Raw genomic sequence first — 13,994 nt, 5'->3', positions numbered from 1 at the left:
TTTTCCTGAAAGACATCACCATATTATAAGCTTTTAAGAAGCCACTGTGAACTGGAGCAAGTAAACTCAACTCCCTCAATAAGCCATTTATCTTTTACTGTACTTGAATTTTCACACCACCTACTTTTGAAGGTTAGATTCAAATATTTGTTCCCTATTTTCTAGCATGCACAAAAAAGGAAAAATATAGGTGTTGGTACAAAACTATCCAGTACTCAAAGTTCTTTTTACAATTTTGGACCATCAGAAACACGCTACAAAGTGGATTTAACAAGTTTAAGTGAACAATAAAACAAGTGTACATGAACGGTCTCACAAAGTAATGTTTACTTATCTCATGCCCCAAGCAAATATGTCCTTTCCCACTCCTCCCTTCCAAAAGAGATGCATGAAGCTGCCAAACTTACAACTAACTCATCTCGAGTCTTCCTTTTACAATACTTGGAAAATATCAAATGCACAGTTACTATAAAACTTCTTTCTAGAGCATGCAGCACTGAATATCTATATTTGAGGGCAGAACTGAATCTCAGGATTATTATTTATCTACTCTGTCCTGTCCCCTTACTGGAATAATCAGACCTGGCATCTTATTTTAATGCAAATAAGATGCTGAGGAAGGCAGGACAACAAGAAAAGTGTTTTTAGTGCTTTGCAAGCCTTCACAAAGCTAACAATTCAACATCATATTAGGTTTTGTTTATCTACATGACATACTGAACCAGAGTTTTGACTATGTGTTGTTCAGCCCTGCAAGGTATATGATCTTGAAAATAGAAACAAAAACAAACTACAATAACTTTACAGTATAATCTTCAAGCAGACGGTTCCAAACAGATTTCTTTCAGAAGCTGTTGAACGTACATCCACTCCTGGCTAAAACAATATTATCCAAAATGTACACCAGGTGGCTATCGACTGATAGGGATACCAACCAGCCAGCATTACCACCACCAACATCTCAGTTAAGGCAAGTTACCTGTAGTTAATTGGTAATGAAAAAGCTGGTATTTTTTCCTTCCTGTGAGGTGACTCTTGTAAGAAGTTTAACGTACGTGAACTAAGCATTTGTGAGAGGTGCTGGAGTTAGTGCCTGGGACAGGTGAAGTGCTTTATTATTCATCCACAGAACCAGGACCACCACAAGCTGTAGCAGCAGTGCAAGCTTTCCCAGACTGCCCTACCAACTGTGTTTGATTCAAGATTGAACCAAGGCGGCCTGATCTAGGGGTGAGAGCATGTCCATCTCTATGCCCATTCAAATCATCGTCCTTGCTGACTAAAGGGTTTCTGAGCCAGATTCACTAAGGCCCTGCCCCTTGTGTAGTCATACACCAGAGCAAAGTAGGTCTATAACACTGCACTCAATCAGTATGGCAATGGTTTTGCACTCACTTCGCGCTGGGACAAATGATTACACAATGGTGAATCACCCCCCCTGGGTCTTTTTCTAGTCAAATTCTTGTTCATTTTAAGCAATAAAAATTAGTTTACAATCTTATTTTAAATATTGTTTTTCTTGACTTCAATGACGACATTTACTACAGTTTAATGACCTATGCTTTCAAGAATTAGTTCCTTATAAAGCACAGAAGGGTTGTTTCCTTTGTGCTTCTATGCTACATTTCAGTGAAGGACTTCAAACCACTTTACATATAATAAATTAAGACTTAATACACTTGTAAAATAGTATCCCCATTTTACAAGGGGGAAAATGAGAGAGGGATTAAGTTACCTATACTCTGCCTTTCACAGGAATGCATGTTCCCTGCTTGCTGAACAATTATGCAATTCAATGTCATTGAACTAGATCTATAGTGGCAACTATGAAAGTTCTCAGAGTGTCAGTAACTCTGCCAGTAACTCAAACGTATAGTCTGACTCCTAAGCTCAAGATCCACTATTAAGGAACTATTGAACTCCCTAAGATGGACAAAAGAAACATTCAGTTGAGTCTAGATGAACATTCTTATTTCCCTTTCTGCCTTCTCTCACAATCTCGCTTCCTCTTTAGGAGGCTTACTCCTCTCAGAGAACTGCAAACAGTCTGGCCGGACTGCCCACTCCCTGGGATGCCTAGGAAATTCAAGGTGAACAATGAAATGGTGACAACAAACGGGTGTGGGAAACAGAAGATGGATTAAGTGTCAGTGCTGTGATGGCTGCAGGGGACTGGCTCCAGTGTGAGGTCAGTAAGTCATGAGATGTCAACATTTGCCAAGCTGATGCTCACTTAAGAGAAGATACTGCTGAGGCTCAGCGGTGTAGTGTTGCAGCCTTCCCAACATTTCTGTTGTGCAGCCTCCCCACATTTGGCACTACGGGGCCAGCCAACAAGGAGTTTGAGTGCCACCTCAAGGAGTTACCAAAGAAGTGCAAGCCCCCTTGACAAATACTACCAGAAAGATATCTGAGCCCAGCTGATACCAAACCTACCAGATAACCATCAGAAAGGCCACTATACACTAGTGACCAATGAGTGCTATAAGAATTGAATTTCTTTATGTATTTGGTGTCTTCATTTTTGTATAAAACAGGTTAAGTGTATTGCAGAACTAGAGTCACTACAGATTTATGGTGAATGCTTCCTAAAGGTCCCCATTACTGCTCCTGTCAGCACTGAAGAGGCATAGAATTCCTCTGTCAGGGACCCTGACAGGCATTAAGGGTCCTGACTTAGCTCCAGCTGTCTGCCCAGTACCTCAAAGACCTCGCCCTCAGGAGGTTACAATCTAGGTAAGACATGTGAGACAGAAAAAAAGAGAACTGTAGAGCCAAGGGGGAGGAGGTTGATCAGGCAGAGTTCCCATCCACAGAGCACCACTGTTTTGCCTATTAATTCATTCTTCTGCTTTGAAAAGGTCCACAGACCTTTAGCAGTTCATCTTCAGCCAACTCTGAGCCTTGGATGCAGACCACGCTGTCATTCGTTGGCAGAGTAGGAGTGACTTCCTTCCTAGGAGCGAGGCAAATTTTCTGTTCTGTGTCCTAAGGTACAGGTGGCTTTCCTAGACCTCCCTGCTGTAAAGCAGAAACTGAGACCAGAAGAGGAGTGGAAGGGAAGGAAAAGTTATTTGATCAAATGAGCTCTCTCTCGGCTTTATGGTTAGACCCCAGGTTTGTCTGTGGGCATTTTTTGTCTCCTCTTGTTGCTGTCTTTCACTGAGGCACTATAGCAGCTCCTACTACTGCAGCACCCTGCAGAGAACAAACGTGGCATACAAAGAGAGTAGCCTGCCATGTTATTTGAACACTTCCCTTTTCAACAGCAGTTGGAACCAAGCCACTCTGTGCACAAAAAAGGACTTCTGTATCTTTTCTAACATTCAAAATAAGAGAGCAAAACTGTATCATGTTGAAGATGCAAGTTGGTTCTTATTTTCACCAATTTGTTCATCTCCAACTGGCAACATAAGGTAGTACAACATTTCTGATATGGTTTTAGAGGGCAGCAAATCAACTATTCCACTACAGTTTACTTCTGGCTGTGCTCATCTATTCCTGGAAATGCTGTCTGTTTTGTTTGTGAATCAGACTTATTGGGTTTGTTCATCCCCTACAGTGCCAAATTTTTTGTTTTTCTAAAAGGCAACTGGAGATTATGTAAAAATGCAGCAGCCTGCATAATCCATTTTGGTTTTTTTTGGATATTTTTCAAAAAGAAAAAGGATTAGAAGTGCTAGCTATAATATATTACAATACATTTGTATAGGATCATTCACAAATAATCCCAGTGCACTTTGCAATTCAGGCACCACGGAAATTTCAAAACATCTTTACTTGCTATATAGAAACATCCCTCTTTCTGAATAGAAACAGCTAGTCTGTTCTGTAATTCTAAGGGATGTACGCAGACACAATATTTGTGCCCCAACTACGCAGTGACACGGTTTACTATTAATTTGTTCCTTCTTGCTCTATGCCCATCAGAAAACAGTCACATATATTAGTGGTCAAATCCAGACAGAATCATTAAGGTCACAGCTGCTAGAGGAGTGGGTAGAATGGAAAAGGAAAAGGGGCAGATGTCACATTTAATTTACTAGTTTGTTTTCTTGACACCTATGTAAAGTCCTACACAGTTAACAGCTGTGGAACAGAACCCATCTGATCAAAAATTCATAAAAGTACACTGATGATCAAACATGTGAAAGATCAATGGATTTAAGTCGAGCTCAGGTGTGTAAGGAAACAGTGAATGTGGGAAACTATTTTGGATTTTAAAAGCTTGCTTAAAATTCAGAGAACATTCAAATTCTTTAGAGAATTTGATCAGCACTCTGCACACATTTTCCAAATTAGTTATCTATAAAAAAGACCAGAATCTATCACTCCATAGCATGTTTCCATACACAAATATACCCATTTTTATTTTCTTGCAGATATACCTTTAGGGAAGTTCCTGCAAACCAAGCATCACTAAACTTACACACAGTGAGTAATAACAGAATGGAGGATGTGGCTAGAAGCACGTGGCTTTTTTTTTTATTTACCTCTGTAGTTCACTAAGCCCTCTAGTTGTTGACAGGTTGGGGTTTAGCCTCAGGAAGTTCTGTTTTAAATTGAGATGCGTGAGGTCCTGGCTGTAGAAGAGGTTGGCAGGCAGATGCTCCAGACTGCAGCATGAGAGATCCACCGAGCTTATGCGCTGCGATGCAACCTAGAAAACAAGATAACCGAACACATTAACACTCCTAAAATATGGGAATGTCACCAACAACTGCAAGGTAAGATTTTTTACACAGCAGAAATCATTGGCCAATATTGTCAGTACACATGCCCATGTGTGCATAACATCTTTTTCACCAATTATTCTGACCCTATTTTTTGACTCTCCCTTGCTTTGTTGTAAGGCCACTTTAGCTCCACTAGCGGGTGACCAGTCCATATGGACATGTACAATACAGGCCTTCTAATACAAGACTTCAAACATTTGTAATCCTCACAAATAGACACCTAAAAAAATGAAAGCCATACTTTAAGACATGAGGGAAAGATCGGTGATTGACTTGACAGCAATTATCTGCAGGTGGATAACAGTAGCAAATGAGACAGGGCAGATATCTTTATTGCTGCATAGGTAGAGAATATACCAGAATGATGAAAAAAGCACAATTGCACAAAAAGGGTGCCATATCCGTCTGCCCTATCTCAAGCACCTAAATGCAGTACTAATGATGGGATATTCAGAGAAAAATCACCATACCGTATTAAAAAGCCAACATAAAAATAGGTTACTAATTTACAGAAACTCCTATTGCTGCTCGTATTGCAAATCTACCCTGGCCACTATAATTCAGGGGGGGAAATGGCCAAGAGTAACCAACAGAGGTATGAGAAAGGAGATGCTGAGATTTGGGGGTTTTAACACTCTTCTCAGAAGAAAAAGATACCTGGCCCTAGTGATCAAAGAAATACCACCAGCCGTTGCTACCATGGTTTCAGACAGGATATGCTGAGTAGCAACAGGTCTCTGCCTTATCCATGCTTCATTATACACCAATAAGGCCGCTGTGGCAAAAAGGTTTCAAAAAGAAGGTATCCTATCCCTGCCTCCCCGCAACGCAGCTTCTGCCAAAACTATTTAAAAATCCTTTTCACTTGGTCATGCAGAAAGGGGGATGGGGACAGGGAAACAGGCTGGTCTTCCCTAGAAAAATCAGCTCATCATTAGAAAATGACCGTGAGGAGCTATCGGAACAGACAGAATGTTGGATAGGACATTTCAGTCAGTGGATGCTGTGTTTGACACACAGTTATGAGTAAACTTTACTGGAACCATAAGGTTAATTGTCTAGTGAAGATGAGCCAGAGACAATGAATAAAGAAATAAGGGAAAGTCTACCACTGGGCAGGTCCACTAGTTGTATAGGGAGAAGAGGCTTTGTGTGGGGACCTCGTTAAAGTAGTAAGAATCAAAAGAAGAGGTACATCTCACCATATTAAGACTCCCCAGTAGCACAAATGATGCTCAAAATGATTATATATTGTGTCAGCTATTCATTCTAACATTTTATTTGGTCAGTGGCATTTTTATTGCCCTTATACTCTTACGGCCCAATAAAAATACGAACAACATCTAATGGGAAAAAAAAGGAAAAATATTTAAAAAGTTCATAAACACCACGTAGGGAGATTTGATGAGAGCTCAATAAGTAAGACAACATGTAGCTCAAAAGTTAAATCATCATAATTTTTGTGCAAAATCATGGACCTTTTCACAAGGTGCCCTGAATGCAGAGACAAGTCAGGCTTAGCCAGCACAGCCCAACTGCATTCTGAGGCTGAAAACAGGGGTCAGGAACAAGAAGTGTTCATTAATTTTATTTTAAATGCAAAGCAGGGGGAACTGTAGGATAGATCAACTCCATTGTAAGCGTCAACGGGGAAACATGTCAGTTTTGTAGTTTTTCTATAGTTTTTTCATTCAAAATGCTCATTTTGCCTACTCACCAATTACACCTTGTATCTGTTTTAGGGTACCTATCCATTTCATATTTAGGTCCATAAAGGATCAAGAATGCTTTTTTTCCTATACTAACCAAAATGGTTAGAATGGCATACAAATAGCAAGCATAAGAGCACAGTGATAATTCCATTTTAGTGTCAGAATGTGGCTGGTAAGGTATGAACCACCGGCAGCCACCACCACAAGGGTTTCCCCACATAGCTTGTCTGCACTGAGAAGTTAATTTGGATTAAGGTAGGGTGTGAATTTAAAGTAGACTATTCCTGATTAACTCTGGCTAGGTCTACACTACCCGCCTGAATCGGCGGGTAGAAATCGACCTCTCGGGGATCGATTTATCGCGTCCCGTTGGGATGCGACAATCGATCCCCGAATCGACGCTCTTACTCCACCAGCGGAGGTGGGAGTAAGCGCCCTCGACAGGAAGCCGCAGAGGTCAATTTTGCCGCCGTCCCTACAGCGGGGTAAGTTGGCTGCGATACGTCGAATTCAGCTATGCTATTCACAAAGCTGAATTTGCATATCTTAAATCGACACCCCCGTCCCCCCCCCCGTAGTGTAGATGTAGCCTCTGTGTGGATGCTCTTGTTCTGGCATAAGAGTGCTCTATTCCCAATTAGCGTAATCTACTTCCCAAAGCAGATTTATTTGAAGATGCCTCTAATACAAAACTAAAATGTACGCAAAAATACATATTAAAAAAGTTTTAGTCCAGACAGCTGTCAATTTTATTGACTTTTATCAAAATCTGTATATGGCTTATAAACAAAGCAATATTCTGAGGAAAATGAATTTTAGTATCCCAATGGAGAATATTAATATACAGCTAACAGCTCATTTCCATAGCTCTCTTGGAACCATAAACAAACAAATAAGGTGTTTTTGCCTTCCAATATTTCACTTTTTGCTACCACAAACTGGTAGGCAACACAAAATCAGATTTCCTGGATCACATCTACACTGAGAAAGATAGGGAAAAAACCCAAGCAATTCTTTGCAATTTATTCTCTCAGCTTTCAAAAGTTTTTTAAAATAGGTCATATTCATCTTCAAAACTGGTTAAACACTGAAGGGATGTCTTGGCTTTCAAATTAAACAGTAAAGGAGATTTAAATCTTGTGTTTCCATCAACCCAGATTCAAAGAGACTTTGTGCATGACTTTTTTACCTGCTATTGGATTATTAATATCAGAGCATTCTTCTAAAACCTAAAGCAGTAGGGGGCACATGACATTTCTAGGCATGGCTAAAAATCACAGCAATGGATGTGTAGCACACTTAAAAACAAATCAGGCAACAAGAGCAATCTTCACACAAAAGGGTAAGAAAAAGAAGCCTGATAGCTAGGGGCAATCAAATCTGCAGAAAGAACAAGAAAGATTTACTCAGATTTCCTCCCCAACCTAGCCCCTCTAGAGAAAAGATAAATTACAGTAAAAGTAAGCTCCTCCCCCAAAAGATATTTCATGCAGAATGAGAATACACTCCAGCAGCATTACCTTAAAAAAATAAAAATAAATAAAAAAAAGGCTAGATTTAACTAAGATTACTACCATGATAAAAACTTGTTTTGTTTTTTTTCCTGTTTGCTTGTTTGTTTTTGCTCAAGTTGACAGAGAGGGCATCAGACTTGTTCTGTCTAGGTAGCCTAATGCTTCTCAACCTCCTCTATATTGGCAAACACCCCCTTTTAACAATACAAAAAGTAGGATGATCGTGATCCCAGACCTGTTCATAATCTCCAACGTGAAAGAACCCATGGCCCAGCTGAATCTCTCCCTGAATTTTCTTCAGTTATCTTACCCTAAGGTAGACCTAGGTGCGATGCCTACTGTTCACATAAAATAAATGTAGCAATAACCATGTAAGAAAAATGATAGGTTTGCAGTGGTGGGTAGAGGATCACTAAGGATAACGGTTAACAATTTTGGTGCCACTTCAGTCACTCTAGTCACAGAATAAAAACAATTCATTTGCATTCAGAATGGAAGCCAGTTTCCCCCAAATAGGAATGTTAGTAGTTTACATTTCTTTTAATGAAGTTACAGACTCAAGGATATAGCCAAATCTGTACTTCATAAGTCCTGATTTTCAGCTGTTTTTTATTCATAACAATAAAAATACATGGGTGCAAACACTTAGCTATACTCTATTCAAAAATAAATGTCAATAGATTTTATGGAGATTTCGTTTTCACCGTTAATATTTAAAAAGGAAGACTTAAAGGAACAGTAACATGGCAGTCCCGATACAATTTTATACATTAAAAAGCAACATAAATTTGACTGAAGATCCTTTAACCCTGGTTATGCAACTCAGACCTACAGTATTTTAAATGCTTCCTTTGTCTACTTTGTGACATGGCAATGTGAAAGTCTTTATTCTAGGTCCTATTCCACTTTTTTAATGTGCCAATAAAACTAGCATGTGTCCCTCCATAGCAATGAGTTCTCAACTTGCTTTTTACTCCCAGTCCTACAGCAATTAAAATGCAGCTTCTACTCCAGCATCATTATTCATAATGGTATTGGCGGAGTACTCTCTCTCATCAGGCAATGAAAGCCAGTAAATGTTCTCTCAGTCTCCACCGAGAATCAGTTTACTTAGAAAAGAACTATGACTATCAGAATATGAAGACCCTCAGGGAATGCAAGCAGTTTTAAACTATCATCTGTTTATCTGTGCAGTCATAAGACTTACAAATGTAAACAAGAGTTCATAAAAACCAGTGGTGTCCTTGAAAGGAAACTGAGTATTTTGAGAAAGTCAAAAGATGGTCTAGTTAATTACAAATTGCTGTTTGTAGCAGAAACCATCGTAACAAGCCCCTCCGTGAATCAACAGATATCCTTGCCTATAAAGAATGGTATTTAAAGAAAGCTTTCCTTTGTAAAACAGTAAAATGCCACCGCTGCCCCATAGCTTGCCAGGACTGATCACTGGCCCTGTTTATTCTAAAGCGTTGGCTACACTACAAAAATACCTGTTGCTGACAATGGGTGTCAACTGAACCAGCTGTATGGATAAAGTTATAGGCCTTATCTATGCAGGAAAAGGTTTTTTTTAAACCTTAAGGTGTGAATTTAAATAATTTCCTCCTCTCCACCTCCTTTCCTGAAAGCTGTATTCAGATAGTTAAAGGATACACCTTTTTAAGAAGAGCCCTCAACAGAAGAAAACTCAATTAACAGGCTGCACTGTAAAGTGATCCAGGATTCTGACTCAAAACCAAGTTACTCACCTTGTGCAGTAATGGTGGTTAAGGCTACATTTTAGTCATGGGTATTTTTAGTAAAAGTTATGGACAGGTCATGGGCAATTAACAAAAATTCACAGCCTGTGACCTGTCCATGACTCATACTATATACCTTTAACTAAAACTTGAGCCAGGAGGCCGCGGGTGCTCTGGGGGTGGGGGTGGGAAGGTACCGCATGCCCTGGGACCCCCACTGGTGCTGGAGGGGGCAGGACCGGGGCTGGCAGGCTCCCTACCTGGTTTCCTGGAAGCATGTCCCGGCAGCTCCTAATGGGAGGAGAGGGGGAGAGAATGTTGGGGAGCGCCGTGAGCCGCCCTCACCACGAGCACCGGGTCAGCAGCTCCCATTGGCTGGGAACCACATCCAATGGGAGCTGCAGGGCGGTGCCTGCAGGCAGTGGCAGCACACAGCCACCTGGCCTCTATGCGTAGGAGCTACAGGGACATGCTGTCTGCTTCCAGGAGCCCCCCCAAGGTAAGCGCCGCCCCACATCCCTGCCCTGGGCCCCCTCCCACACCCAAACTGCTACTGTTGCTGCTGGGGGTGGGGGTGGGGGGAGAGGGAAGAGGGAGGAGAAACGGTAGCCCGAGACTGCCCCAGAAGTGGCTGGTGTGGCTGGCCCAGGGGCAGTCTGGCCTCTGCAGAAGTTAGAGTCATGGAATCCATGACCTCCGTGACAAACGCAGTCTTAACAATAGTTCTTCAAGATGTGTCCCCCTATAGGTGCTCCATTGTAGGTGTGTCAGTGTCGCTGTGCTGCTGATCGGAGAACTTTGGTAGCGGTCTCTCTCCTGGGCATGCGCTGCTCCCCGCCTGCCATGAAACTAGCCAGCATGCGCGACCAACCCTCCTCAGTTCCTTCTCTACTGCAGAGTCAATGACAAGAACTCTAAAGTAGAGGGAAGGTGGGCAGTCCATGAAGCACCCACAAGGGGACACATCTCAAACAACCATCATTACTGCACAAGGTGAGTAACTTCCTCAAGTAGTGTCCCTATGGGTGCTCCACTGTAGGTGACTCCCAAGCAGTGCCCACGATTGGAGGTTGGAACTTTGGAGTAGAGTCTTAGATGGACGATAGTACCGTAACACCGATTTGGCATCTGTAGCCGAATCCCCAGGATGGTATATTGTTCTGCAAAGGTATGTACAGATGCCCAAGTAGCTGCTCTGCAGATTTCTGCTACTAGGATACCTTTGGAGAAGACGATGGACGAGACCACCGACCTCGTAGAATGCGTGTGTATTGAAGATGGCGGTATGATGTTTCGCAATTGGTAACAGAGTTTAATACAGCCAGAGACCCACTTAGTCTCTGAGCTGAAATCACTGTACCTTTTGCCCTCTGTTTTTGACCGCTCTGAGTTCGAGCAGGTTGATGTGGAGGCATGTCTCAGCTTAAAACCATTTGTCCTGTATTGTGCGAGCATTTTGATGCATGCTCCACTCCATGAGTGATGCATTGGTGGTCAGGAGTAGCGATGGGGAAGACTGAACAGGATTCCTGTACAGATGTTTACTGGATCCTTCTACCAGTCCAAGGATTGCTTGACACTGGTGAGCATTGATAGTAGTTTGCTTATGTTGCTTCTGTTCAGCTTGTAAACTGAACTGAACTGAACCATGCTCGGAGGCATCTCATGCTAAGTCTGGCACAAGCAATAACCAATATGCCCGTGGCCATATGCCCCAGAAGCTGGAGGCAATGTTTGGCCGAAGTTTGGGGACTGGATTGTACTGTCTCTAGCAATGAGGAGAGACTGAGAAATCTGTCATGTGGGAGGAGCACTTTCACCTGAATGAAGTCAAGGTCGGCTCCTATGCATTCTAGCCTTTGTACTGGTGTTAATGTTGATCTGATTCTGAAACAGGTCCAGTGTGGTCCGAGTGATTTCTTGGGCCTCTGTTAAGGACTCTGCCTTGAGAAGGCAGTCAACCAGGTAAAGATGCATCATGATGCCTTGAGAGCATAAGTGGGCCACCACTTCTGAGAGGATCTTGGAGAATATTCTGGGGGCCAATGAGAGGCTGAAAGGGAGTTCTCTGTAGTGGTAGTGGTCTTGGCTTAGCATGAACCTGAAGTAATATCTGTGGCTAGCTAGGATCGATATGGGAAAATAAGCATATTGAAGGTTGAGGGCCAAGAACCAGTCTCCTTTTTCTAATGCTAGAATGATCGTAGATAGTGTGACCATCTTAAAACTTCTGAGCCTTGATTAACAAGTTGAGCTCTCTGAGGTTCAGTATGGGTCTCCAACCCTCTTTTCTCCTCGGTATTAGGAAGTAACAAGAGTAGAAGTCTCTACCCCTTAGATGTGCAGGCACTGGCTTTATGGCTCCTACGCTGAGCAGGTGGTTTATCTCCTGATGTAGCAGGCTCTCTGAAGAACGACGGGAAAGGGTTTTTTTGGGGGGTGGGGGGGAGAAGAAAAGGATGGAGTATCTCTCTCGGATAATCTCCAACAACCATTTGTTGAAGGTTATCCATTCCCAGGTGCTGCAGAACGAGGCGAGATGATCTCTGAAGGGATGCTTGGGTTTTCCAGTGTGAAATGAGGAGTGCACGCTATGGACACCTCAACAAACTTGTCAAAACTGTCTCTTCAAGGTGAAGGACAGAGGAAGTTTGCCGAGATCCCAACATCTTTTGTCTGGTGAACCCAGGCTTCTTCCTGAGGTTCATACAATCTCTGCGTATATTGGGATGAGTATTGAGATTAGTATTGTGAGCGAGGCCTGAATGGTGGCTGGGGGCTCTACTTTCTTTTGTGCCCAGGTGTATAGATCTTGAGGGATCAAAGAGGTGGCCCCTGAATCTTAAAGTCTGGGTACTCATCAGTCTTTTCAGCAAATAATTTCGTTCCCTCAAAAGGTGGGTCCTTCATTGTTTGGACCTCCTTGGGGAAGCTGGAGAGATGAAGCCATGAGGCCAGTCTCATCACAATGGCAGTTGAAATAGAATGTGCTGCCTTGAAAGCTGCATCAAGAGTAGACTAGAGACTTTTTGCCACCAACTGGCCCTTGTTAACCAAGGCTTTAAATTGGTCCTTGAGAATCAGGGAGCTGTTCAATGAAAGAACTAAGCTTCATTTAGTTCTGATAGTCATATTTAGCCCACAAGGCTTGATAGTTCGCAACTCTGAATTGAAGGGTGGCCAAGGAGTAGGCCTTCCTGCCAAACAAGTCCAGGTGCTTCCAGTCCCGGTCATAAGGGGTGGACTTAAAGAGGTGTTGGCGGCCTTTAGTGTTAACTGCATCCACAATGATCGAACTGGGAGGCAGGTGTGAAAAAAGAATTCCGTGTCCTTTTCTGGCACATAATATTTCTTGTTCAGTCTCTTACAAGTTGGTGGGACGGACGTGGGGAGTCTGCCATATCACCTTGGCGGGGTCCAGTAGAGCCTCATTAATAGGAAGGGCAACTCTGGAGCAGGTGGAGGAATGGAGAATGTCCACCAGCTTGTGATGTTACCTTTACAAGACGTGTCTGGGTATTTGGAGTGCCTCTGCCACCCTCGGTGCCAAGTCCTGGAACAGTTTAAAGTCATCCAACATAGATGGCAAAGGGGGCATCAGCATTTCGTCTGGTGATGATGAGGAGAAGTGGGCTGGAAGAGTAATTTCCTCCTCAACTTCCACCTCTAGTTCCTCCCTAGCCTGCTCAGGGAGTTCAGAGGCCCTCGAGGCTGCGGCTGAAGGAGGGCACTTCCTTGGCTGCTGGGAGGCCACACTAGTAGTGATAACGGTCTATTGCCTTTGGCCCTGTTGGGGCCAGAGGCAATTGTGATGGGAAGAGGCCCGGTGGTTGGTACCACAGTTGCTCAAACTAGGGAGACTGCAGGTCAGAGGGGTGCTATGCCCAGTGTCCGTAGTGAAGCTGGGGCTCCGTATGGTGCGTGAGAAGAGTGTTGGGAAGCTAAGTCCTCCTGCTCACTTTCTGATTCCGATGATGAAAAGGGCAGTGCATGGCAGGAGGTCGATGAATCAAAGGCTCTGGGTGAACTCAGTACCAGGGCGCCAGTACTGACAGAGGAGAGTCCGGTGTGTTGGACACCAAAAGATCCATCACGCACTGGAAATCGGTCAGTGGAGAGGGCATTGGCACCGACAGCTTCTATCAGTACCAAGAGGCTTGTATTGACGGTGTTGCAGAAATGGACCTTTAAAGCAGGATTCATCGGTGCTGGAGTAGCATCAGCAGTACTTATGTTGATGACTGTACCAACAGAGCCTTACCTGGGGTGGATCTTCTACGTTTCTTACTTCTG

At 43.0% G+C, this 13,994-nt stretch overlaps 1 protein-coding gene across 1 annotated transcript in view; it reads right to left on the bottom strand.

Annotated features, from left to right (window-relative positions):
- The window catches only part of PHLPP1 (PH domain and leucine rich repeat protein phosphatase 1), a 218,789-nt gene that overhangs the window by 74,814 nt on the left and 129,981 nt on the right, over positions 1-13,994 (bottom strand). The window contains exon 4 of the mRNA XM_034762095.1: positions 4,494-4,660. Coding sequence (XP_034617986.1) covers positions 4,494-4,660 — 167 coding nt within the window. The remainder of the gene's footprint in view (positions 1-4,493; positions 4,661-13,994) is intronic.

Source organism: Trachemys scripta, chromosome 2 (assembly GCF_013100865.1).
Source record: "Trachemys scripta elegans isolate TJP31775 chromosome 2, CAS_Tse_1.0, whole genome shotgun sequence".
In the NCBI taxonomy this organism is placed as follows: Eukaryota; Metazoa; Chordata; order Testudines; family Emydidae; genus Trachemys; species Trachemys scripta.
The sequence above is the reverse complement of the archived record's forward strand: the minus strand, read 5'-3'. Positions and strand labels throughout refer to the sequence as shown.